Below are 26,600 nucleotides of genomic sequence, written 5' to 3' on the forward strand. Positions count from 1 at the left end.
TTTTTAATAATATATAACTTGTGTGGGGTCCTTTCATTTGATATTACAGGATTGTACATGGTAAAACAACTGGCTTCACATGTCCTCTTGAGTTTAGCCTTTAGGCTGCTTAGTCCATGCTACCCCTAGGATAGCTTGTCTTTAAGGTTGACTTACAACCACCACCATAAGGGATTGTTTGGACTGATACAGGGTGCCCACAGAACTGTGGACATCATATACCAGGCCAACTTCTCACACCGGGGTTAAATGGAAGAAGTCAAATGATGGAGCCCCGGAGTATATGGGAGGTGGGTCAGAACAGATTGCGCCCAAGGTGCTAAATCAACATATGGACTTGATACCACCCGTTTGGGCTGCTCCCATGTTAGAAACATTAAGAGTTCAAATCCGAGAAATTAAGAGTAACTCGCCCATGTACATGCACAACTGTACCAACTCTCTAATTTATGTACTTGCATTGCTGGGAAAACACCCAATCCTCCAACAACTGCTAGAGACCAGAGAGGTGTGTGCAGCCTCCACAGCACCCGGAACTGCTGAGAACAGAGAAAGGCCCAACGCACCCTGTGGGGCCCCCACTGTTACCCCGACGGAGCCTAGTAAATCATGATATGAGCAACGAAGTCGGGGGCAGGGCACCTGTGAAGGAGGGTACATCCGGGAAAACTATTGACAATGTGAGGTTAATGAGAGGGTGGGAGAAGACTGACCTACCCGCAAATAACCTACCACCAGCCTCCACTCCTTACGTTATTGTCCTTACTGGCATCCCAGTCCTAAAAGGTCAAAAAGAGCCAACTTGAGTTAAAAAACAAGTGCTTGCACTTGTTTGTTAGACATTACCAATGTATCTCTGATAATGCTGTCGAAATACTCATGACACGTAGTGAGCTGGGTGGGTAATAGACCCAAAGATGTTAGCGGGGACGGTGTTCTAGTCAACTTTAGGAACCCACGCATTATACATCTTTTGCATCTGAGCCAATGTCACTCATCCACAGGTTCCGGTATCAGACTCCTCCCGCTCACTCATTTTTACACCCCTGTATCCACTTATGACAGCAGGGATGATCCCAGATATAGATATAACGATCGGCAACACACGTCCATTGATAGGACAAGGTCCCCTACTACTGCGACCCCATATCTTTCATCTGCCCCTAGCAAATAGATTCGGGGCCTTGGAAGAGGTTGACTGATTTTCGGCCGACCAGGTACCCTGCTTGGAATGTGAGTGATTTCATAGTAGAAAGGGCTCTAGACCCCAAGAAACATTAATCGGCTCTCCAAACAATAACCTCACTAAAAGCACTGTAATTGAATATCCCGACCCAATTTTCATTCAAACCGTCCAAAGCTTCATTAGTAACTCCCAGGCCCAAATATACCACCATTACACAGGGAGTACACCTTCTTTCCCACAAACCTCCCCATGTCCCTAATTGCTTAAATGGTATCTCGGAAAATCCTGGCAACTTAGACAGAGGGATAAACATAACGTTAACCACCGATTCCCTGAGCATGAGCCAAGTAACTTTATTAGATATGGAAGTTCATTTAGCGACCCATGATCAGGGCCATCCCTTAGACCATCTCAGTGCACTGAAAAATCTCAAGGCTGTATCTTGGAACGTGGCAGGTATTAAAAGCAAACTATATTGCCCTGATTGGGCTGAGTTTATAGATACCTGTGGCATCTATATGTTCCAGGAATCCTGGTCAACAGAGAAATCAACTTGTATGGGTTTTGCTTCCTTTTACATACCTGCTGGACCAGGGGGCAAGGTAGACCCTCAGGCCGGCTCTGTATGTGGGTCTGGTGTCATTTAGGATGTACGATTACTCCTGTGGCGTCCAACTCCCCAGACATATTGTGCCTCTCATTGACTTTTACATCAGAGTTTAAAATCGCCCTAATCTACGTCTATTCAAGGCCGGTGAAGACTGGTCAAGAATCATCAACCCTAGATCATCTTGATATCCTGCTATCCGGCCTCCCAAACCATGCTCTAGTAGTGCTGAGTGGCGACCTACACTGTCAATTTGAACCATTGAAAGATCTAACAGGTGCACCTGTCACTGAGGAGGATGAGCTGTGGGCTATTCATGAGACTAACATCTCTCCGATCAGGGCGGGACACCTCTGCCACTGGAAATGAAAGTGCTAACTTTAAAGCACTGCTTGCGAGCTTGTAATGGTGGCTTTAGTTCGGACTCAACCCCCCCCCCCCCCCCCACCCCCCGGGTAATCACACCAACAGAGTTGGTCACTCATCCATCTTGGATTACATCTTATACATCTTAATAGAAACAAGCTTATGGGCCCTGGCCAAGGATTCACTGTCTGGCCATGCCATGACAGTGATCATAATGCCTTACTACTAGCACTCACTCTGCTATTGAATGGTAAAATCAGGCGCTATTATCCGCTGCTAATCAACGACCGACCCTAACAAACAATAGGCGGAAAGTCAGGTGGGCATTGATAGAAAAATCGCATGAAAAAAATGGCTCTCGTTTGAAGCCATTAACCCAAATTTTGACGCCATGTGAAATTGTGAAGCTTGGAGATCTTCCTGCTTCCAACCTAGAGGTTGCAAAGCTTAACGAGTCTACTACCTACAAGCTGGAGGAGGTGTTTTGGACTGCATGTACCAGGGGTCACGGGAAGAAGCCAAAGCAATCCTGGTGTAATGATAGTTGCCGGGAGACCAAAAAGGCATTGATAGAGGCTCTAAAAACAAAGTGCAACATCGCAGTAAAATCAGTCAGGTCCCTATATAAAAGCACAATCTTATCTGCCAAACCACATGGGAAATGGAACAGTGAACTAGTCTGAAAATGGCTCTGGAGGCCTAAGATATGAAAACCTTCTGGAGCATTAGATCTTCAGGTAGCAATAAAGGACATGGGGCCTTCAAACCAAATATAGCGGCTGATAGCTGGAGAGCATTTTCTAGTGCTTTATGCTCCGCATGATGTGGCTGGTAGCCAGACACTTGTAAATCTGACTCCCTCGGTGTCTGAGATCTCTTTCTGAGGTCACTCTGACAGAAGTCACCAGCTGGCCTGGACAAGATACCAGGGGATTTGTATCCGGCAGAACATAAGATCTGGGGTCCTTATTTTTGGGTGGTCTTTAATGCCATTATGCAGGGAATGGTTCTTCCTTCAACATGGCTTGGTGCTGAGATCCTCACGGTATATAAAAAGGATCACCATTACTACCTACAAACTATAGACCAATCAGCTTGATAGACGTCTCACCAAAAGTATTCGCCAGGATCATATTAGACCGGTTGCAATCTTGGTTGCAGGAACAAAACATCCTGACCCCTCTGCAGGCCCGTTTTAGGGGAAAAACATCAACAATTGACCAAATTTTCAGGCACCAGCTTCTCTATTGGAAAATAGTCCATCTACAAGGGGGTTGCCTGCACCTGGTCTTTGTTGATCTTTAGAGTACATTCGACCTGGTACCCAAAGATGCTTTGTGGAGGGTTTTGAGAGAATTAGGAATCCCCCATTACCTTTTAAACATACTGAGGTCACATAATGGAAGCTACGCCCAAATCAGGTATGGGAAAAACTGGGAACTTACGCAGCCCTTCCCTGTAAACAGGGGAGTAAGACCGGGTTGTGTACTCTCCCCTACTTTGTTATGCATTTACATAAATGGTCTTTTGTGAGCTGAAAGCCTGTAAGGTTATAGATGCTCCATAAATAGCGCAAAAGCAAATCCTGGCCATGATGTTCGCAGACGATACCCTTCTCCTCTCGAAGTCTCCTATGGGTATTCAGAGAATTTTAGATGGGTTCTGGGAGTTTTGGAAGACTAGGGGATTGGCGATTAATATCCAAAAAAACAAATTCATGGTCTTCAACCCCAGTAAAACAACCCGCCCCAACCCATGTATGAATGGCACTCCCCTGGAGCGGGTATCTGAATTTGTCTATTTGGGCTTGACACTCTCAGAAAACATGACCTGGGGGCCACAAATAGACAAGTCAAACCTTAAATTGGTCCAGACTACAGGTGGCGTGGCCACATTTTTAGAAAGTAGTTTCACAAACCAGAGAGCTCAGTCTTGGAGTTATATAAAACACAGGCTAGGAGTGCTGCCCTATATGGGGCTGAACTATGGGGGCATTCAAACCTCAGTCCCATTGTTAAAACTGAGAATAATTTTCTCAGGCAACTACTTGGACTACCTGCAGGTTCCCCTTTGATTCCACTGCGTATGGACCTAGGGGCGAGATCCATCGCAGAGGAAATTGGCTGCAGGCCTTTACTCTTTTGGCGGCGCCTCTGGGTGATACCGGACCTTGCAGAGCATAGATCAAAGCTCTTAGAAATTTTTGGACTCCCCGGCTCAGAAAAGCTGCCATGGCTCACACACATTAGGGAAGGCATGTGTGCAATTGGGCTAAATGACCTCAGGGACAATCCCGACACAGCATGCTTGAGAACTTCGCGTAAACAGCGAACTTCTAGTTATTGGGGTGGGAAATTAGCTATACTCCATGAAGCATCAACTCTTGCTTCTCTCAACGCATTTTCTGGACAATAAGATCTGAAAGAAACAGGTTAGTATTAGATTCCTTACCTTACAATATCCCCAGGCGTCAGTCTGGATCCGGAAACTTTTGCGTAGCAGTACCCCTGCGCGTCGGTAGGCGTCGTCTGCAGGCGTCCCCTGCGGCTCCGCGTCGTCGGCGTTGTGCGCCGTGATGACGTCGCTGGAGTATATAGACGCCGCCTCCGCGCGCTGACGTCAGTTCTTCTTTTTTCCGCGCCAGTTAGCGCAGATCCGAAGAGCAGTACTCCGGTCTTTTGACCTAAGTTTTTGATAACTCTAACTCTTTCAGGTGCCGGTAGGATGCCCGGTTTTAAAAGTTGTGACGGGTGCGACCGCCTGATGTCGGTCACCGACCACCATCGACTCTGCCTCCGGTGTCTGGGCGCGGACCACGACGTGGAGTCCTGCGTCGACTGCCTGGCCTTGACGAGTAAGGCTAGACGGGAGTGGTCCCGCAAGCTACTCGAGCTCCGGGTGTCTGCCCCGCGTCGAGAGCAGTCCCGGTCCGGACGGAGGTCGAGGGAGCGGTCGAGAGAACGGTCACGGAGCCGCCACGAGCGCTCCGGAAGTCGTCACCATTCCTCCGGTTCCTCAGGTAAGCGACACAAGAAGTCGGGGCGTCGTCATTGTACCCCCGACTCCCCCCGACGCCCGCGTGATGCGGCCGGGGGTTCGGGTGGCCCCACCCCCGTGGCCCCGCGTGGGTCGCCGACGCCGTCTGCCCCCTACCTGTCGGTCCCTGGGGAAGGCACGTCGCGCGAGGAGATTGAGGAGTTCCTCATGGCCATGAGGGCGCTGTCTCCTCCGGCGGGGCCTGCGGGCCCGTCGGTCCCGTCTGGGGGCCCGAGCGGTTCGGGTGCACCTGCCCCGACGCCGCCGGCGGTTCCGGCCCCGGCGCCGCTGGGCCCTTCAGGGTCGTCGCCGGCTGGTCAACCGGCCTCTCCGGCGCCGATTCCATCGGGGCACCCCGTGGTGCCGCCTCCGCGCGGCGCCGTGACTCCGACGTCGGTTCCGGCCGGCGTCGGGGCGCCGGCGCCGCCACCCCCATTCCCTCTCCGAATCCGGACGCGGAGTCGGACCGGCATCGTCCGACGCGGAGTCCGGCGCCGTTGGGGCCCATTGGCTCCGAGGAGCCGGTCTATATCGTTGACTCAAACTATGGCGATGAGGACGATTATGGAGAGGGTTGGGAGGGGTCTGAGGACCATCTGTCACGAGAATGCCAGTACGACGTGGACTGGGCAGGTGACTTGGGTGATGCCAGTGGTCTGGACAAATCGCCTAACCCTGGGTTTGTCTCGCCTCCCACTGTGGCGTCGGAGGCTGGGGCTGCCTATTCGGTGGTACTGATGAGGGCTGCCAAGGCCTTGAGCCTTGAGCTCCCCGTCGCTAAGGTGAAGCCTAACCTCCTCACCGAGGTATTCAAACCGCAGTCATGCCCACAGGAGCCTCTGCTGCCGTTTAATGACGCCTTGACGGATGTCCTTTTGGGCACGTGGTCCAGGCCCGCTTCCGGTTCACCTGTTGATCGGAACGTTGCCAGGCGCCACCGTCCGTGTGCGGACGACCCTGCCTTCCTGTCCACTCCTCCCTCCCCTGAGAGTCTGGTGATCCAGGCCTCCACTTCCCAGTCTGCATTCCCGTCGGCCCCGCCCGATCGGGAATCTAAGCGGTACGACCAGTATGGCAAGAAGGTCTTCTCGTCTCTGAGTCTGGGGCTGCGGTCTTGCAACACCGCATGCCTCATGGGCCGCTACACCCACTCTCTGTGGGATACGGTCGCAGAGTGCCTGCCGCAATGCCCGCAGGAGGTACGGGACAAACTCGGCCAGGCTTTGGTTGAAGGCCGAGACGCGGCGAGGTATTCCATACGGTGTGGTCTTGACACGACCGACTCGCTGGGCAGAGCGATGTCCACGACGGTGGCGTTTCGTCGCCATGCTTGGCTGAGATCCGCCAACTTCTCGCCGGATGTCCAGAATGCCTTGATGGACATGCCATTCGATGGCAGTCGCCTGTTTGGCGACAAAGCGGACAACGCGCTTGAGCGCTTCAAGGACTCCAGGGTCACGGCCAAGTCCTTGGGTCTCTCGACCCAGCGCCAGCAAACTGGTTCGTTTCGCTCCTTTCGTGGCCACGGAAGGGGCGGTCCCACACGTGCTGCCAGCCACGCACCGCAGAACGCTCCTCAACGCGGTGGCGGCCGTGGATTCCGCCGTGGTGGCGGTCGGGGACAGCGGCGAGGTCAGTCCACACCTCCCCCCGCAGCAGCCTCCAAATCCTCCTAGTCCGAGCTTTCGGGCCCATGTGACGCCAGTGGGTGGCAGGGTTCAACATCACCACTCCCGCTGGCGCACTATCACGTCGGACAGGTGGGTGCTGCAGCTCGTCCGAAGGGGCTACTCCCTCCCCTTCGAGACCACTCCTCCAGCCATGCCACAGCAGAACCACCGTGTGTCGGGGGACCACTTGACACTTCTGCAGGAGGAAGTTACGGCCCTCTTGGCCAAGGGGGCCATCGAGCGCGTTCCTGGGCCAGAAGTAGGGTGTGGTTGCTACTCCCACTACTTTCTGGTACCCAAGAAGGACAAAGGGGGCCTACGTCCTATCTTGGACCTACGGAACGTCAACGGCTTCCTCCGGAAGGAGAAGTTCAAGATGTTGACTTTGGCTCAGGTCTTGGCTGCTCTAGACCCACAAGACTGGATGGTAGCGTTGGACTTGCAGGATGCGTATTTTCACATCCCCGTCCTGCCGGCCCATCGGCGTTACCTGCGGTTCACGGTAGGCCACGAGCACTTTCAGTTTATCGTGCTCCCATTCGGCCTTACCAGCGCCCCACGGGTGTTCACGAAAGTGATGGCGGTGGTCGCAGCTCATCTGCGCCGGTTAGGGGTTTCAGTCTTCCCCTACCTCGACGACTGGTTGTTGAAGGCGGGCTCGCCCCAAACAGTCGTCCACCACCTTCAGGTGACGGCAGACCTCCTGCACGAGCTGGGGTTTTCCATCAATGTGCCGAAATCCCACCTGTGTCCCTCTCAAAAGCTCCTTTTCATTGGAGCGGTTCTCGACTCGGCGCAGTTTCGGGTTTATCCTCCGGAACGGCGGGTCCGGAATATTCAGGCCTTGATTCCCATCTTTCAGCCTTTATCCCGGGTTTCGGTCAGGTTGACGCTGCGGCTTCTGGGGCTGATGGCCTCCTGCATCCTTCTGGTGCATCACGCCAGGTGGCGGATGCGGGCTCTGCAGTGGGACCTGAAGTTTCAGTGGGCCCAGCATCAGGGCAACCTTTCCGACCATGTCCTGATCTCGGAGGGCACTGCGAGACAGTTGCAGTGGTGGCTCCAGGACCGCGATTGGGTCAGAGGCAGATCCCTCTCCCTTCCCCAAACGGAGCACGTGGTTGTGACGGACGCGTCCCTCCAGGGCTGGGGTGGCCACTTGGGAGAGGCGGAGATCAGAGGCATCTGGTCTCCGGCGGAGTCCCGGCTCCATATCAACATGTTGGAGCTGCGGGCGATTCGCCTAGCACTGAAGGCATTCCTCCCCTTTGTCAACGGGAGTGTAGTGCAGGTGTTCACGGACAACACCACCGCCATGTGGTACTGCAACAAACAGGGCGGTGTGGGGTCGTGGACCCTTTGCCAGGAGGCCCTGCGTCTCTGGCAATGGCTGGAACGTCAGGGCGTGACTCTGACGGTTCAACACCTGGCAGGTTCTCTGAACGCCAGGGCGGACGAACTCAGCCGTCGGTGCTCGGTGGATCACGAATGGCGTCTGAACTCGGACGTGGCGAGAGGCCTCTTTCTGCAATGGGGAGAGCCTTGGTTAGATCTATTCGCCACAGAAGAGAACGCGCAATGTCATCAGTTCTGCGCGTTGGAGTTTCCAAGACGGCACTCGCTCGGCGACGCCTTTCGGCGCGAGTGGAGTTGCGGTCTGTTGTACGCCTTTCCGCCTATACCACTTCTGCCCAGAGTGCTGAAGATCAGGCGCGACCGGGCCCAAGTTATCCTTGTGGCTCCGGACTGGGCTCGAAGGTACTGGTATCCCGAGCTACTCAGCATGTCAGTCGGTCCCTCGATCCGCCTGCCCCTTCAGGAGGACCTTCTGTCGCAGCAGCAGGGGACGGTCCTCCACCCGAACCTGTCCAGCCTCCACCTCCATGCGTGGAGATTGAGCGGCGACAGTTGAGGCCATTCGACTTGCCTCCTGAAGTCTGTGATGTGATTCTGGCAGCCAGGCGTCCCTCCACAAAGTCGGTATACGCCTGCCGGTGGAACAGATTTGTGGCATGGTGCACAGCAAAGGCTGTGGACCCTCTCTCTGCTCCCCTTTCTGAGGTTCTCCTCTTCCTCCTTTCTCTTGCCCAGCAGGGCTCTGCTCTGGGCACTATCAAGGGCTACCTTTCTGCCCTTTCCGCCTTCTTAAGGCTACCTGATCAGCCATCTTTATTCAAGTCCCCTATTGTACTGAGATTCTTGAAAGGCATCACGCACATGTATCCACCTGTTCCGTTCGTGATGCCTCAGTGGGACTTGAACCTGGTTCTGACATTCTTGATGTGTGCTCCCTTTGAGCCACTTCATTCCTGTCCTCTCCGTCTTCTCACCTTAAAGACGGCCTTCCTGGTTGCCATCACCTCTGCCAGGAGAGTGAGTGAGCTCCAGGCTCTTTCTGTTAAACCTCCTTTCTTGTCCGTTCATCCTGACAAGGTGGTTCTTAGGACTAGACCTTCTTTCCTGCCCAAAGTAGTTTCTGCTTTTCACATCGGGCAGTCCATCACCTTACCCTCCTTCTTCCCGCCTCCGCATCCTTCAAAAGATGAAGAGCGGCTCCATCGTCTGGACCCAAAACGTGCGCTTTCATTTTATATGGATCGCACACGCCAGTTCCGGGTGGATGACCAACTGTTTGTTGGCTACGTGGGTGAGAAGAAGGGAAGGGCGGTACAGAAACGAACCATCTCTCGGTGGGTCGTCCTGTGCATCAAAGCATGCTACTCTTTGGCTCGGAAGGAGCCTCCTGTTGGGCTGAGGGCCCATTCCACTCGGGCCACGGCGGCTACTACTGCCCTGGGTCGGGGAGTCCCTTTGCAGGACATTTGCCAGGCGGCTACGTGGGCCTCGCTGCACACCTTTGCGAGGCATTACTGCCTGGACAGTCAAGTCCGGAGGGAAGGCTTCTTTGGCCGTTCGGTCCTCCAGGATTTTCTGGTGTAGGATTGTATTGGTTCGCAGACCCACCACCGGGGTTGGTATTGCTGGGGTATCTATTCTAAGGTAAGGAATCTAATACTAACCTGTTTCTTTCAGATGAACAAGTTACTTACCTTCGGTAACGATATATCTGTAAGAAACAGTAGTTAGTATTAGATTCCTTACCGCCCCACCCATCCTCCCCGTTCTGCGAACTGATACCTAGGGTTAAGGACATCCCTTTCAGGGCCCTAGTTTCAAATGGCACCAGTGTTCTCACATGGCTCTGCGTGTTCTGGCGCGGAAAAGCTGTGTGCAAAGAACTGACGTCAGCGCGCGGAGGCGGCGTCTATATACTCCAGCGACGTCATCACGGCGCACGACGCCGACGACGCGGAGCCGCAGGGGACGCCTGCAGACGACGCCTACCGACGCGCAGGGGTACTGCTACGCAAAAGTTTCCGGATCCAGACTGACGCCTGGGGATATTCTAAGGTAAGGAATCTAATACTAACTACTGTTTCTTACAGATATATCGTTACCGAAGGTAAGTAACTTGTTCGACACGTACAAGCTGGAGCCATGCCTCGACAAAATTCGTCCGGTACTAGGCAGGAAACTATGTGCAGTTTCGGCACAATTGCCTTCCTTTGCGTGCCTTTACCCACAAATTGACTAGTGGTACCCCAGTGGGGTGCCCAGCTTGTAACATGGGCGAGGAGACCGAACTCCATGTGTTCTTTTTTTTTTTTATCAAGGTTACTGCTTGATAAGACTCAGATGGTTGGTTCAGTTGTGTAGGAATCTCGGCACTACGCACTGCATGGAAGCACATAGACTCAGATTGTCAATGCGGTCTTGCGTTTCTTAAGTTCAATGTGATGGGAAAGGGCGAATTTTCTCAAGGTACAAAGCTAGAGATCTGGTAATGTGACTGACCTCCTACTCATTATTTTTTTCTCAAGCATTTAAAAAAAAAAAACAGAAAACTGTTCTTTTTTAATTATTTTTAAATGTTTTGATCTGATTTGTACATACCTGTGTTCTTTTATGGTTAATAACCGAAATAAAGAAACAGATGACGATTAATATATTCAGAGCATCTACTGCAGCACTTCTGACATGAATCTTGTGGAAAGACATACAAGGTCAGTCAAATGTTGAAACCGGGACCCCCAAGGTTACGGCTCTGGAGTTTCTAATTTCCATCCAGAGAAGGAAATTAAATTCTGCGCAACCCTAAAGTATTTGCAACGCCAGTACAGCAGTTGGACCTGCCTGCCAATTTCCCTCTGAATTAGGTTACTTTTCTCCAAGCGTTCCTTCCATGGCAGATGTGGTAAGACTGTTGTAAATACTCGGTCCACCTCACTGACCCGTTAGGGAATTAAGTGAAATGCTATTTGATTTTGGGGGACAATACTGAATGTTGCTGCTCAGTATGTCCCCCCCACCCCCCCAACCCACTTAACATTTTATCCTAAAAGGCATGCTTCGAAGTGATGAATTTTCTTAAATCTTAAAGAATTTAACACGCTAACATATAAGTATTACGTTCTCAAAGTAAAATGTGAAGTGGAGTTTCTTGGAGTCCACGGCCTGACCAAATGATGCTGTTGCCTCAACTGCGACATTGAATGATTGCTTAAATACAGAATTTGTCGCATTGCTCGCATCTATGTGAACTCCTGTGTGTAAAGTAAATGTGTAACTTAACGGGCAAACTGCATAAAGGTTATCCAAGAAATTCAGTATTCGTAAATGTAACCACAAGAAGACAGAACATGCCTAGTCCAGTGACGCTGACTTAGTTGCATGTGTTGCGAGCTCTACTACTCCGGGCATTGTCAGTGAAAGGATGACAGGTGTGAGATGCTTTGTGCTCATCCGGATTAATTCAAATCAGAATATTGTGAATAGGGCCCATAGAGACGCGGTTTGTGGAAACTAAAAAAATAAAAAATGTACACGTTTTAGAGCCAAGCTGAACCTCCCAGTGGTCCCCGCCCCTTTAACAAACTTTCCTCCTTCCTCATCACAATTGTCTTGGGGGGCGTCTGGTCGCTGTCTAGTGGCGCTATCCAAATTGTAGTTGCCAGCTGACCAGGGGGGTTTCGGGCACCATCCTTTGAGGTGTACTACTTGGCAGCACAACTACAGTTGCCTTCTCATTGGACGGCTGGATGTTACTAGGTTAAGCCTCTGAAAAGGCAGGCCCCTTGTCCACTCCTGCTCAGGCGACTACTCCTTCCAGGCTCCCACTCTGTGGCTACTTAGCCCCTGCATGGTGCAGAGGCGCACACGTGTATGTCCAGGATCCATCACCTCTCGGACTGTTCCCCTATAAACCCATGACCTACCTATGGTCGGCCCGCACGGAAGCGAGACTATTACAATGCAGAGGACCTCCGGATTTGGACTGCACGTTCTTTCCACCAGGTGAATGACCTTTTTGTGGCGTGACCCACCCCCTTTTGCCCAACTAGCTGAACAGAGCTGCCACCAGGACAGTTCCTACTCCTCTGATGGCTCCTTCACACGTGGGGCCCTCTGGGACCTTTCCACAGGGAAACCTGAGACGCACCTGGTCCTGCAGACAATTCGAACTCTGGGACCAGGATGCCACCTCATCACCTGGTTCTAAATTGAACTTGGCCGCTATATCTCCCCTTCGCCTCAAATGAGGAGGAATTCAGGCGGGCCCTGCATGAGGAGTGGAAACTTGCCCTTGAATTTCTGAAGAAAGTCTCCCGTAACGCACGTTTTAACAAATATACAGTTCATACTACACAGGGCATACCTAACAGCAGGGCACTTACACCGCCATTTTCCAGATGCACAGTTTGAATGCCCCTACTGCCGTACGCTGGATGACATGTTTATGCACATGCTGTCATACCTTGCCCTTCATTCTGTGCATGATGCACTATTGGGAGGTCACCAGGCTATCCGATACCTCCTCCTGAAAGGCATGCTCCCATGGCGTTTTTAGGAGTAGAAAGCAACACAAGTACAAATTGCGGTTCGCAGCCCTCTCACTACTGCTGGCAAAACGCACCATCACACTACTCTGGCGCTCACCACTACCTCCGCCAATAGAGGGCTGGAGAGGTGCCCTATGCAAATGGGGCGCAGCAGAGGAAGACCTGCTCCATAATGAGGTCCAGTGGCTCCCCACAATGGGTTTGGTCTCCTCCTGCACTTTCAGCTGTTGGGTGAATTTAAAGGCGCCACCCTTTAGACCCCAGGTCCCTCGCAAGTAGGTCGATTGGTACACCCCCCCCCCCCCCCTGAGTAGGCTCCAACTGCTGTGATTACACCACCGCCATGTACCCCTGAGTCTCCCTCTACACGCGTGAAGTGCCTCCCCCCCACTTAACAACACACAGGTTTGATGCACTCTCTGGATCCAATATGAGTTCCAACAAATTCGCTCCCCGCCCTGTCCCCTTCCCCCCCCCCCACACCTCTTCTATTTCTGTTCATGACCCCTGCGTTGGCCATACACACCCGAGAAGAGACTCATGCAATGTATCCTTGCTCATTCACTCTCACGACTTCCCATAACACGTCAAATTCCTCACACCGGGGAGTATCCCATAGGAAATGTGTAATTGTGTTGCCTGAATCTCAAATGTTGATGTTATGCAGCATAATGGAACCTTAATTGTCTGACGTGGTTGAAATGTTTAAGTGTTAAACGCAAATAAAAATTATTTATAAAAATAAGTTTTTAGAGCCAAGCCAGTGGATACATCAAATCCAGGACAATGTTGCAGCCTTAATTCTCATAGAATACTTTTACCATAGCTGCATCTTTGCCTCCACAGATATGAAGATCGTGTTTGCTAGTGGTAAGAAAATCAAAATGCTTGAAGTTGGATTCCCGAGAGACGACGTGAAGATGACACTGGTGCAGGAATTATCAAAAGATCTCAAATTAATGGACGTCGATTGGAAAAGAAATCTGGTCTATTGGACGGATACCAGTGGCCAGCTCATGCGTTCATCGGGCTTGCTAGGAAGTGTTCAAGTGCTGCCAACCGGTGGTGCAGGTAACGTTGCTGTTTTTGTGCTGCTTACATGCAGTCTCTTGCTTGTTTCTGGCTTTTCTTATTTTGACACCCTGAAGCACTTTTAGAATTTTATTTTAGGTCGGTTGTCTTTACAAACCACACCCTCGTAATCAAGTTTTTTTTATCCCACTCATCGTATTCGGTCCTTTAAATGTGGCTCTGCTGATTTTTAACGTGCTCTCCATTTCTTAGCACACTGGAACAGTTGTTTTTCCAGTGCACCTGAAGTGATTTATTGTAAAACATATCTATGTTGACTTGTATACAGAATAGCAGTGCAAAAAATATGTTGAGCTGAGCAAATGTGGTGCATGTTCCATTCTTTCAGGGCAAAATTGCTCCTTTGCACAGTGGTGACATCCGGCCTATATATTCTACCTGGCCTCATGAGCTTTCTGGTTCCTGATCCCTAAGGATTCTTAGCAGAAGGCAGAATGTCCACCTATTTGGCTGGTGGGAGATTTTGGGTAATACAGTGGTTCTTCAATGAATGGATGACTGTAATGCTTCATTTCACATTTCTGGCGTTTCTAACCGCTGCTGAGTGTCATCCAGTTTTATGGTCCTCAGTATACCAAAATTGTGTGGAAGTTGGGTTTTGCCTTTGTGGCACTCAAAGCCGTGATTACAAAATCTCACCATCAAATATTTAACTCTGAGATATCTAGGAGGCTGCACCTGTGATTTTCTCCTTCATCCGTAGTAGGGGCATGCAAAGCTCTCCGTACGCAAGAAAGTTAATGATTTTTTGGCCTTTGTCAAATTTCAGTCTATAGCAATCAGGGGTCCCCGAGCATCCTCATATTGGGGTATGGCTACTATAATAGGGATTCCTTCGACTCTCCTTATTTTATACCAGAGTTTACATGCTGCTAGAAGTATCTTCAACTTCACTTTTTGAAAAAATTCTGATTTTGCATTTATAAAAAAAAACGTCCCCCTCTAGCTGGGTCATAGCTTGTAAATACGGAGAGTACTTTTGATGTCCTTGAAGTAGAATTGTTATTGCTTTAAACTGCAATGCATTACAGTATTTGAGCACGTCTACGCTAGCGATTCCGCCCTGTTTCCCCATGCGCAGTTTCTTCCACGCAATTCTGGTTGCCTTAGAAGCCCAAATAAAACTACTCAAAACTCCCTTCAGTTTGTCAAACCAAACTTTCTTAAATTCTAAGGGTATTGAAGCAAACAAAAGTACAATTTGGTAATGTGGACATCTTTAGGATGTTCGATCTTCCCAAAAATGAGTGGGAGCCCTGACCAAGATTTTAATAATTTCTTAGTCTCATTTGCTGTCTTCTCAAAATTCACCTGTGCCACATCCTCTAAATTCTTTGACACCATATTACCCAAATATCTTCTCGATTCCTTTACCAGGGACTATTACTCTGAGAGTTCTACTCCATGACTTCGGTTATTTGCCAATTTATCTGGTAGCCTGAGACCTCTCCAAACTTGTCCAAGATGTCTGAGAATATTGGAAGTGAGTGACAGATTTGTTGTAAATACCATCAGATCATCAGCATACAGAGCTACCGTCTTCTCCTATCCCTAAAATTCAAACGGCAGGATCTGTTTACTAGCCCTGACTTTACTGGCAAGAGGTCCCATGTAGAGATCGAAAAGAACCAGGGAGAGGGGGCAGCCCTGCCTTGTACCTCTTGAAATGTCTATCTTCTGTGTGAGGTTTGCTTTACCATTATCCTGGCAGATGGACTTTTATAGATCACTTTTAAAACCCTACTGAATTACTCTCCCAACCCGTACTTCTCTACAACTTTGTACAGAAAGGGGAGAACATGGCGGCCGGCTACCAAGTCCAGTCGGGAGCTCTCCACCTGCCTTGGTGGTTTAGCGATGTAAGGAAACGCCCGCAAGTGACGACACTGGAAATGCGCTGATAAGATATGCGGATGGCTTGGGGATGCACTGAATCAAGAAAAAATGCACTTACCCTGCCTTTTACGACTTGTCCTCTGCGTTCATGTGGGCAGCCCAAGAGACCCATCGGTAACCGAGGAGTGTTGCGGACTTTCAGAGCCCGGAAGGCTCTCTGCTGTGGGGTGAGGCAGCCGCACGCATCGAGCGCAGCAGGAGGGCCACAGGCAGGATCTGCCTTCGGGGAGCCATTAGTTTACCTTGAGATGGGTTAATCCAGCGCCAACAAGGTGAGGTAGTTGGAGCTGTAGCTGGGGAGTGTTCGGTGTCCCAGGAGAGGCAAGGGTTTGAGGGAAAAGTTTGCATGACACCGGTAAATACGCAGGGGAGCAGGAAATGTGCACAAGCTCCTGACACTGTGGACAAGGGTGAGGAGGGGGGGGGGGAAGACCGGAGGAACCAGCCAAGGGGTGGGAAACTTGCCTCGACCTGCAGCTGAGAGTTAAATACAAACTACGGTATAAGTTACTGCTTGAGAACCAGGAATTTAGGCATACATCTCCCCCTATCGCTATCGCGAATGAAAGCTCAGCACCTGTTCCAGTTCATATTTCTCAAACAGAAGGGGAAGCACTTCAAATACCCTACCCCACTGCCATTGGTGTCATCTAGGGAAAGGGGTACGGGCCGAAAACTATCACCACCTCATTGCAATCCTTTTTTAAGGTTCAAGACAGATTGCCTTCACTGGAGTCTGCTGTAAGCGACCTACCATCTCGGGGGAAAAAGCCACTGATATGTCAACAGAGGAGGGTGATGGGACAGTAGCAGGGGAAGGTATTGTGCTGAGCAGTACATTCCAAGTGCTAGCAATGAGGGACCATGAAGCGGTTCCAGGCACCGAACTACAAGGGGGGGGGAGAATGCGCCCAGAATCAGAGCAAGATCAACCCCAGCGCTGGCCAAGCCGCAAAACCTTAAGGAAATTTCACCACTCTATGGGGTGGAAAGGTTGATGGTATCTATGATTTCATATGAGGTAAGTTTGCCACCTCTGAGGAATCAGGGCAAGATCCAGGAGTTGTGAGGCCCTAGAGGAAAAAATTAACTCCCTGATGAACCGGGTGGCAGATGTAAACGCCTAATTGAAAGACCCAAGTAAAAGAAGTTGAGGAGAATCGGAGCGAGATTAAGGCATTAAAGGCGAAAGAGAAAGACCTTAAGGACAAGATGGAATTTTTAGAGAATAATACCCAGAGGAATAACCCGAGGTCGTTAAATATCCCTGAGGGGAAAGATGTTAAGACGTCAAGAGCTTTGTAGTGGAACTACTTAGTGAGTTTATACCTGGCCTAGTAACATCACTGGGAAGAGGGATGCAGAAGGCCCTCAGGGATCCATTCAGGAAAACCGGGGCAGGGAAAAATCCTAATCAATTTCCAGTCCTGGTCTCTAACAGAGACAATCCTAATTGAGGCGCTTAAGGCTGGTACTTATAAAAAGGGGGTTGGTCATTTAAGATATACTCCGATATCTATCTCCAGGACATCCAAGACAGTCAATGGAATGAATTGGGCAAACACAATCAAGAGTTAAAATCATTTGGGGCAACGGCACAAATGCACTTCCCTGCGTCTTTAAGGATCATGTGGCAAAACCAGATGCACAATCTTGTTATGTTATGTTATGTTATTTTTTATTTGTTAAGCGCACATACGCCCGAAGGCTTCTTGGCGCTGGAGAGAGTCAAACACAACAGTACATAAAAGACGCAAATCGCTACTTACAATAAACCTGAGAAAAAAGAAAAGTTTTGAATGTCTTCCTAAAAGTAAGGAGGTCCCTGCTATGTCGCAGAGTCAGGGGGAGTGAATTCCACAATGAGGCAGCTAAAAATTGGAAACTGCTGCCTCCCTGACGTTTCCTTTTAAAACGGGGAACCTCAAGTAGGTCTTTGTGGGCAGATCTCAGGCTGCGCGAAGGTTGATATCTGCGCAGCAGTTGTCTAAGAAACATGGGACCCTTGCCCTCCAAAGCCTTAAACACAATGCAACCCACCTTAAACATTGCTCTCTGCTCCACAGGCAGCCAATGCAAAGTCTCCAGTCCATGTCTGATCGATTCCCACTTCGGGACTTTACAAATAAGTCTCGCTGCTTGATTTTGCAGGTATTGCAATCTTTTCAACTGGCCGATAGGAGCCCCCAAATAGAGGCCGTTTGAAAAATCGATGTGAGAAAGGACGAGAGCACTGACTGCTTGAATTAAGGCCAAACCTGTGAGGAGATGTGCTATTTTCTTGATCTTCCTCAGTTGGAAAAACCCCGTAGAGACCACTGTTCCAACTTGAGATTCCAAGGAGAGATCCTCACTGAGAGTCACTCCCAAACTTTTTGTTGTACGGGATTTTTCAGGAGGCGAGCCCATGTCCGATGGCCAAAAACAAGGGTTCCAACTGATCTCACTCTTCCCAGGTAGAATGAGCTCCGTTTTTCCCGGATTTAGCTTAAGGTGGTTTAAGGACATCCACCTTTGAATAAAGGACATGGTTGCTCGAAAATCCTCAGCCGCATTGTCTGAGTTTAAGACAAAAACCAACTGCAGATCATCTGCGTAGTTGTATACATCAACATTAAACTGTTGTAAGGAGAACAAAAGAGGCCGCATATACAAATTAAATAATAAAGGGGACAAGGAAGATCCTTGGGGAACCCCACAGAAGGAAATATTTTTTGGAGCTGTAAAAGAACCCAGACGAACCGACTGAGTACGTTCTGAAATAAAGGACCTGATCCAGGCCAGAGCCGAATCTCGAAGTCCAGCCTGTTCGACACGGTTGGCCAAGATGGTATAGTCAACCGTGTCAAACGCGGCGGACAGATCTAATAACACCAAGGCCTGGTGCAGGTCCCCGTCAGCATTAGACCTCAAGGTGTTCTGAGCGGCCAATATCACTGCCTCGGTGGAATGACCAGGCCGGAAACCTTAGAGATTCCAAAGAAATTGAGTCATTCAGAGGACAGATTAAATCACAACAATGTGTGAGGCAGTGGCCAAGGCAGACAGGGCCTCGAAGGGCAAATGATTCACCCAGAGAAGGGCAGGTACTCTTTATGGAGGGGGGCCGGGGGGGGGGGAGGTTGGTGGGGGGGGGATGCACAATATTGTTGATACGCAAATATTCACATGGGTTATGGAAGCATATAGGCAAAAAATGAAGAAAAAAAAACACCCCAATTTGTGGATTAAAGACCTTTCTGGCAAGGGAAGAGGCCAAGGACCTAAGTTGCATCAACGACCATAGATTCAGTGTCAATTAGTATATTGTATAGAATGTAAATGGGTTGAGGGTTAGGAGTAGGAGGCAGAAGATATTTGAATATCTGAGAGCGGCAGATAGTGAGATCATCCTGGAAAAACTCACTTGCTAAAGTTCGAATGGGAGGAGTTAATAAGGAAGGTAAAATGGCTAGACCCCTCAATCTGCACAAACCAGAGTTTAGTACGGGGGTTGCCATTCTTAAGAAAGCAGCCAAAGCCGTAATACTGGAGGCTCACTCGGACCCGAAGGGGAGATGGGTGGTGGTAAAAGTAAAGATTCAGGGGAAACCTTGTCATCACAGGTTATTACAGTCCAAATACGGACGACCCCTCACCATTATGCCCAAGTGGCAAGATGGATGCGGGCAAATTTCCTTAAATTAAATGGAGACAAAACTGAGATTGTGATCCTGGGTAAGGACAAAGATCTCTGGGGCCCCCAACATTGGCCTGAGAGTATGGGTCCTACCCCGACACCTGTGACCCAAGTACGCAATCTCGGGTTCTTGATCGATGACAAGCTAACTATGCGACAACAGGCTGTAAAAGTGGCTGCCATTTGCTTCGCCACATTAAAATGGCTCCAAAAAATCCTGTGGATGCTTCCGGTTCCCACACAAAGGACGGTGGTCCAGGCTTTAATAACATCTCGCCTGGACTACGGAAATGTCCTATATCTTGGTGCCGATTTGACAACCGTGAAAAAACTTCAGGTTGTTCAAAATGCGGCCGCACGATTGTTACGCAATGTTCCAAGGAAAACATCTGCATCGTTAGCCCTTCGCGATTTGCACTGGTTGGAAATCAAGAACAGAATCAAATTTAAGGCTCTATGCTATATCTTCAAGATAAAACAAGGCTCTGCCCCTAGGTACCTCCATAACCTCATCCATGTCTATACACCCAGCCGTACTCTCAGATCTGCCGGCAAAGGAGATTTTGTTGTGCCTAGATTTAGGCTGGTGAAGATGGGAGGTCGTTCATTCTCTCATTTGGGCACCAAATCCTGGAATGCTCTGCCTGTTAGGCTGAAGCTGGAAACTGATCTTGTCAGGTTCCGTAAGGGTCTAAAAACTTGGCTCTTCCAACAATAAATCTCAGAAACAGTTCTTTTTATTGCTCCACTCTGTAAAGCCTTGTAGTTCTTTCTTCTCCAGTCTATCCCTTGGCGCCGGGAAACCCACTGCGGGTAGCTGTTGCGCCTTATAAGTTGAAATAAATAAAAATAAATAATAAATTACAATCTTTGTTTAACCAGCTATTGGGAGTTTTCAGCTCCTGTAATTTTGGGTGGCGATTTTAATCTATTATTGGACCCCAAGAAAGATAGGTGGCCAAATATAAAAGCGTCCCTAGAGTCGAATCTACCCCAAATGAGGGCAGGCCTGAAACGCTGCATGTATGATTTTGGGTTGTAGGACGCATGGAAAGGGAAAGGGATGGGTGAACAAAAATGTACATTCAGGAATAGGAGACCTGGTCATGCCTCTAGAATTGACCAGCTCCTAGTTGAGAAAGGGGAAAGTAGGAAGGTCAAAACAGTAATATCTACCAGCCCACCTGTCAGACCAATCAGCAGTTGAAATTGAAAGTGGGTGAATTTCACCCCCCCCCCCACCCCCCTTCCAAGTGGACTCTGGACAGAACCTTATTGCTAGATCAACAAATTGTGACAATTGGTAACCAGGTATTACTTGTGCACAAACGGTACGAGCACCTCAGTCCAAGTAACCTTGGATGCTTATAAGGCAGTTCCTAGGGGTAGGTTGATTAGCATTGCCGCATTTAAAAATAAATAAGACTGGCAAGAGTAAAATAAGCTCCATAGAAAACCGATTGGAACAGCTGGATGAGATGGTTAGGATGGGAGACCAAGGACAGGGGACTCGGCGTTACTATTGGTGAGGAGGAAATAAGGAATGCAGAGTTGCCCTGTATTCTGGAGGGAATAGTCAGGAGGAAATGCAAGGTGAGTAAGCTCGCGCACTACAAATATGGGGAGGTGTGCAGCAAACTCCTGGCTTGGAAATAAAAAACTGAACAGAACCAGAATAGGTTTCCAGTTATCAGAATAGAAGGACAAAGCAAGGACAGGGAGATAGAGGGTGCCTTTGCAGTTTTTTCCCAAACCCTTTATTAATTATTTATTAATGATGTCAGTGCCACAGAGGAGCAAGTCGAGAAATACTTTGAGGACTTGAGGACTTGCCAATTCCAACACTGTCAGAGCGGCAAAGGGGGCTGCTGAACTCCGAAATAACGACTGAAGCGGTAGCAGGAGCAATAGAGATTGAAAAGGGGTAAAGTGGCGGGTCTGGATGCACTTCCAAATGTGATCTATTTTGCTTTTAAAGAGGAGATTGCCCATTGTTAACAAAACTATTTAACTTTGTCTTTTTCTGGGGGTCTGCTATACCGAAAACCTGAGAGGAAGCAACTATTTGCCTTCTGCAAAAAGCAGGGAAAGATCCAATATGAAATTAATTCTACAGACCTATATGACTGCTGAATAGTGATTATAAGATCTTCACGCAGATTCTGGCCGGAAGATTAGCAGCGGTAGTGGACAAATTGATACATCCGGACCAGAAAGGATTCCTTAAGGGCAGGTAGATTCAGGAGTTAAGTCAGCTGCTTGATGCAATAGATATAGCAACTTGGGGAGGCCTCCCTTTGTCGATAATCACCCTTGATATAACGAAGGCTTTTGACTGGGTGAGCTGGCCCCTTCAGTCCATATCTTCTTGAGTTGCCTTAATGTTACTCATTTCCGATCAAGAATCTTAACCAATTCACTTTCAAGGATGGTAGGCAAGAACACCTGTCTCACCCCTTAATGTTTCAGATTCAGACAAGTCTCAGGTACAAGATTATAAAGTGCATTCCACTACTCATTGCACGGATGTTTCCCATATAGGCCACCCTCATACCCCACACCCTTTAAACCAGGCACAACAAAACATTGGGATAAAGCTCACCTTCTGTCTTGCCTTTGCATTCGCTCCACTAACTGCTTCAGTGCAGGTAATGATGAGTTAAGAGCACCATTCTGGTTATCACGCAAAACTCCAAAATACCACAAAGGCACACTGGAAATCAATATGCGGTGAAGATGCATGGCATGCCTGCAGGCAGTAGTGACTGGCAGACAGGACTTTGAACATTTCTGAGGGGGGTTGGCGGTGCTGCCTAAGTGAGGCTCTGCAGTAGGCTTCCATTGTTTTCTCTCTGCACATGTTTCTCTGCATGTATGTGCTTCTCTCCCACCAAACCCTGGTGATTGCTCCTCTTGCAGATGTCTGAGTGTTGAGGTGTTCCTTCTTCGGGATCCTAGAATATTTCCTGCTGAAGCTGCCAGTGCGTATTTGAACTATGCTTTCTACATATTATCGACTGATTATCCGTGCATTCCTCCGACTCTAGAGCACCGTTCATTCATGAGAAGCAACATTTTCTTCTCGACGCCTGGAATAGTCTGCAGATCCACTGCTGCTCTTTTAAATGATCTGTTGGGTTGTCTTCATGGAGTCCTGCTATGTAATGTGGAATTAGAATGTGGGAGTGTGAAGAATGTTACAGTCCAAGTGGAAGACTGATGCTGTGTTGCTGCTTTCCCTGCTGCTTCGGGTTTCAGATACTCCATTAAATATCAATCCATCAGTATTTGTTAAGCATGACTACTCACCTGCGTGGGTCTCAAGGCACGGTGGGGGGTGGCAGCAGGTCCTACATATATGAAAGTTCCTTCCTCCTACTGTGTCCTGGCTTTTCAAACTGATGCTGCAGGGCTTTGGTGAGGTGCTCATCTTGCCAGAGAACTAGTTTAGGCCCCTGCAGTTCATTGGATGCACGTTCCAGTCCCCCTCTGTGGTGGCTTGGTTGAGTGATCTGTGCTGCTGACACTTCGCGTGGACTATGGGAATTTTTTGTTTTCATCTCGGTAGGGTGGGCCTCATTAGTCCATATTGCACCATTGCCTCTTGCACGTGATATCCTGCCGCACATGACTTGACCAACACAACCTATGTTGAATAGGCTCTAGTGACTGACTATTTTTTTGCACTTGATCACTAACTGCCCCGGGCTCTGCTTACCCATTCTTTCATAAGCCCTTCCTGCATAGACCTCTTGTAACCTGCACTTTCTGCCCATGGCTTTGGTGGACCCCCCTCAAGCAGTGCATGACCATGGAGACCTGCTTGGCTTTCACAGAATGTGCTGCTACCCTGACTTGCACCATCTCGGTGATCGCTCAAATGATTGCTGCCCACTTGTGACTCGCTCATCTTGCATGTGAAGCCCTGCTGCCCTACCCCTGATCTACTTATATGGCACTACTCATCTGCTGCACGGGGCCCCTTGGCATGCTCTTATTTCTTGCTCAGGTCCTGGACTGAGCTTAGTTCCTACTGTTGCCTCCTGCATGTTGCCTTTGATTTTCTCTTGCACGTGAGTACTCGCTGTAGCCTGCAGAAAGCTTATTTAGTTGAAAACTAGTACATGGTCGCCATTCTGCATCTTTCTAAATTAGCCGTTGTAGACGTTGCGCGGACACCTCAGCTAATATTCACTGATCATTAAATTGTGCTTATTCTCCTTACATTATGCTAATGCTTTATGCCAATAACTGTACTGATGCTTCTGGTCTTCTGCATGCTCTTGGTGACACCCTTGGCACATGTTACTGTATCTCATTGATATATCCGCTCTGTAGAACCATTGATTTGTTACAAGGCCCATTGGTACATGCACTCTTGTATTAAAATAGCTGCCTGCAGCATCTGTCATTACAGCACGTAGAACACACACTAAAAAGAAGCCATAGCTGTTGTCTTTGAAGTTCTTCTTGTTCATGTGTTCCCACCGAAGGATTGTTTATTAACTAGTAGCTTCCAGTGGCGGCTTGAAATACTTGTTAAAACACATTGTGGTAACTCTTCAGAACAAATGAAGAAGGACTTCATTGCAATAATGAACTGAAGCTTGCAAGTATTGTATGGCCAATGAAAACCCAACAGTTTGTACAAGATGTGAGTGCAATGGATTTAATTCCACTTTGAAAACCTTTCTCCACTTGGTGTTCAGTTGTGCTACTCCATGATTGGTTATTTTCAAAATGGTGACCGGTATTTTGGAGCTACTTAAATCTTAAAGGTCCTCATTAAATCTTAGAAGGAGTGTTCAAGCATGATTAAAGGGAATTTCGTGAACTATCTCATTGACTTTGCTTTATCCGGATTCCATCCAAGTACTAGATAAGCCTCCTTTTTCTCCGCTTCCCAAAGGCCTTTTTTTCCCACTCCTTACAAGTTCTACTGAGGGAACTAGATTGTTGGAGCCGTGAGTTAATGTAAGGGGAAAAGATGACTGCTTGACCATCAATATTTCCTGAATGGTTGTGTTGCAGTGATTACTGCTTTAGTACTGCGGTCCTTCATCACAAATGCTTGCTCTTTACTTCACAGAAAAAGTATAAATAACCCTCTACTAGGAAACTGCAGAGATGGTTTGCAAATCTCGCGCTGGGTGTGACTTGCGAGATGCTTATGTGGCCGATGCCAGGTCTGACCAAGGATGGTTGCTTAATGTCCGTCTGCAATGAGCAAGGAAGGACCATTTTTGTATTCGGTGCTGAGCCAAAGTGTAGTATCAGGGTGTGCTCCATACACAACCTGCCTGAAAGCAAAGCATGCTTGTAGGGTACTCATCAGCTGGTGAAGGGAAAGTCAGCAGAGGCGTACATCGTGCTGAAAGACACTTTCCCAAAAAGGTGTGGTGGAAACTTACTTGGTACTAAAGATTAGAATTGAATAACCTGCTTTCACGGTCATGTGTACCGTGAAAGGTGGAACTCCAACTCATGTCATGAACTGATTTGGTTGCACAAACGTGTGCCCAAAACGACTTATTGCGAAGGACAAAAAATATATAGGGACAAAATGGACATTACTGTAGGAGGAAAATAGTTTAATTCTACCACATAGTTTTTGCTAAATGTAAACCGCCTTTTGAGATTTGCCCCAAAGTTGAATCATTATCAAAGTTTGACATGCTTGCAGTGAGTGTACTGTGTGTAAAGAATTTTTGAAAAGTACGGGTCCAAGGCAAGTGTCTATTATCTCAATCTATGAATGTTGCTCTTTTATTACCCATTTTAAGTTTTTGTAACTCTGATTTTCATTTTTAGTTTGCACTGCAAAGGTAGACGTTGGAACCGGCAACATATACTGGCTGTCTTGTGATGGGACAAACATCCAGGTGACCAGATTCTTAGGAATGGGAACAAAGAAGCTGTACCAGGCCCAGACGACCATTCAGCAGATGTTTCTAGACTGGAAAAGGGCATCGTTGTACTGGATTGAAAAGTCCAAACCTTTACAGTGCATGAATCTCAGTGGTGGTGAAGTGCGGGACGTGTGGAATGGCCCAATGCCGGAGGTAGCCGAAGTGTTTCTTGACATCAAATCAAATGCCATACTTTGGAGCTCCAATGACACTGGTGAGTTTCAGTGTGACGTCGTCACAGTAGAAATCAAAGACGGGTGGCTTGTTTTTTATTAAAAAAAATTCATGGAAGCTGAAAGGATGGCCAGTGGGGTTAAGAATTTGATTTAATGCTCAGCTGCTGCACTGGATGATTCATTCCAGCAGTATTGATCATGTGTTGAGGTTTTCTGATCAGCCCGCTTAGATTAATTTTGAACAGTAGTTTGCTTCAGAATACTTTCCCCCATTAAATTGAGACTGGTGCTGATAACTTGAACCTTTAAACAAAATGCAAGGCCTGCTTTGAGTAACTTGTTATGCCCAGTTGCAGTTTCCTCCTGGATCATGTAAAATGCAATCTTCTATTTAGCAACACTGCCCAAGATCTATTTCAGTCAGGTTAGTTCATCTGTGAGCTACTGCTAGAGTCCCATGCATATTGAGGTAAGGGAGCCGGGTCTTTGTATCTGTGTAGATAGTACAGGACCTAATCAGTCTAGACTGTTCTTTTTGGCACAGGGCCAAGATTGATTTGCATATAGTTGGTTCCTCTCTGCAGTATTACAATGTACAAAAATAATGGGCTAGAATGTGGATCGGAATAATTAACAGTGGCTGAGCTTAGTACTGATGCCATCCTTTATATTTTTATTTCTGGGACTTGTGCACACCAGGTATCTTGTGAAGTGCTAATAACAGAATTGAAGGCTTCAAAACAAGGCGATGGATGGAATGCCTGAATTAATCTCTGCCACAGTCAGTCACTCAGGCTGCATCCCAAGTCCTCTTTTTTCACCCACCATGCCACCCTAGTTTGGAACCAGTCATATGCAAATCAGTCATGACCGTGCCCTAGTGGGAACAGTCCAGCCCAACTTCCTGGTTGGGGTCCTAAACCGGAACACAAGCAATCAATCAAGTTTCTTGTAAATCACACCTACTCTCCCGTAAGGGTCAATGTACTGGACGGGGAAGGAGGTCTGAGGTTCAGTCGAAGAGCCATGTCTTGAGGTTCTTCCGGAGTTGCTGCAGCGATGGTGAATGTCTGAGGTGCAGAA

The 26,600-nt window shown here is 48.5% G+C and overlaps 1 protein-coding gene across 1 annotated transcript in view; it reads left to right on the plus strand.

Annotated features, from left to right (window-relative positions):
- Positions 1 to 26,600, plus strand: part of LOC144820278 (uncharacterized) — a 988,894-nt gene that overhangs the window by 423,909 nt on the left and 538,385 nt on the right. Inside the window, exons 14-15 of the mRNA XM_078677866.1 lie at positions 13,612 to 13,836; positions 25,244 to 25,555. Of these exons, the coding sequence (XP_078533992.1) occupies positions 13,612 to 13,836; positions 25,244 to 25,555 (537 nt within the window). The remainder of the gene's footprint in view (positions 1 to 13,611; positions 13,837 to 25,243; positions 25,556 to 26,600) is intronic.

This window comes from Lissotriton helveticus, chromosome 2_1, assembly GCF_964261635.1.
Source record: "Lissotriton helveticus chromosome 2_1, aLisHel1.1, whole genome shotgun sequence".
NCBI lineage: Eukaryota > Metazoa > Chordata > Amphibia > Caudata > Salamandridae > Lissotriton > Lissotriton helveticus.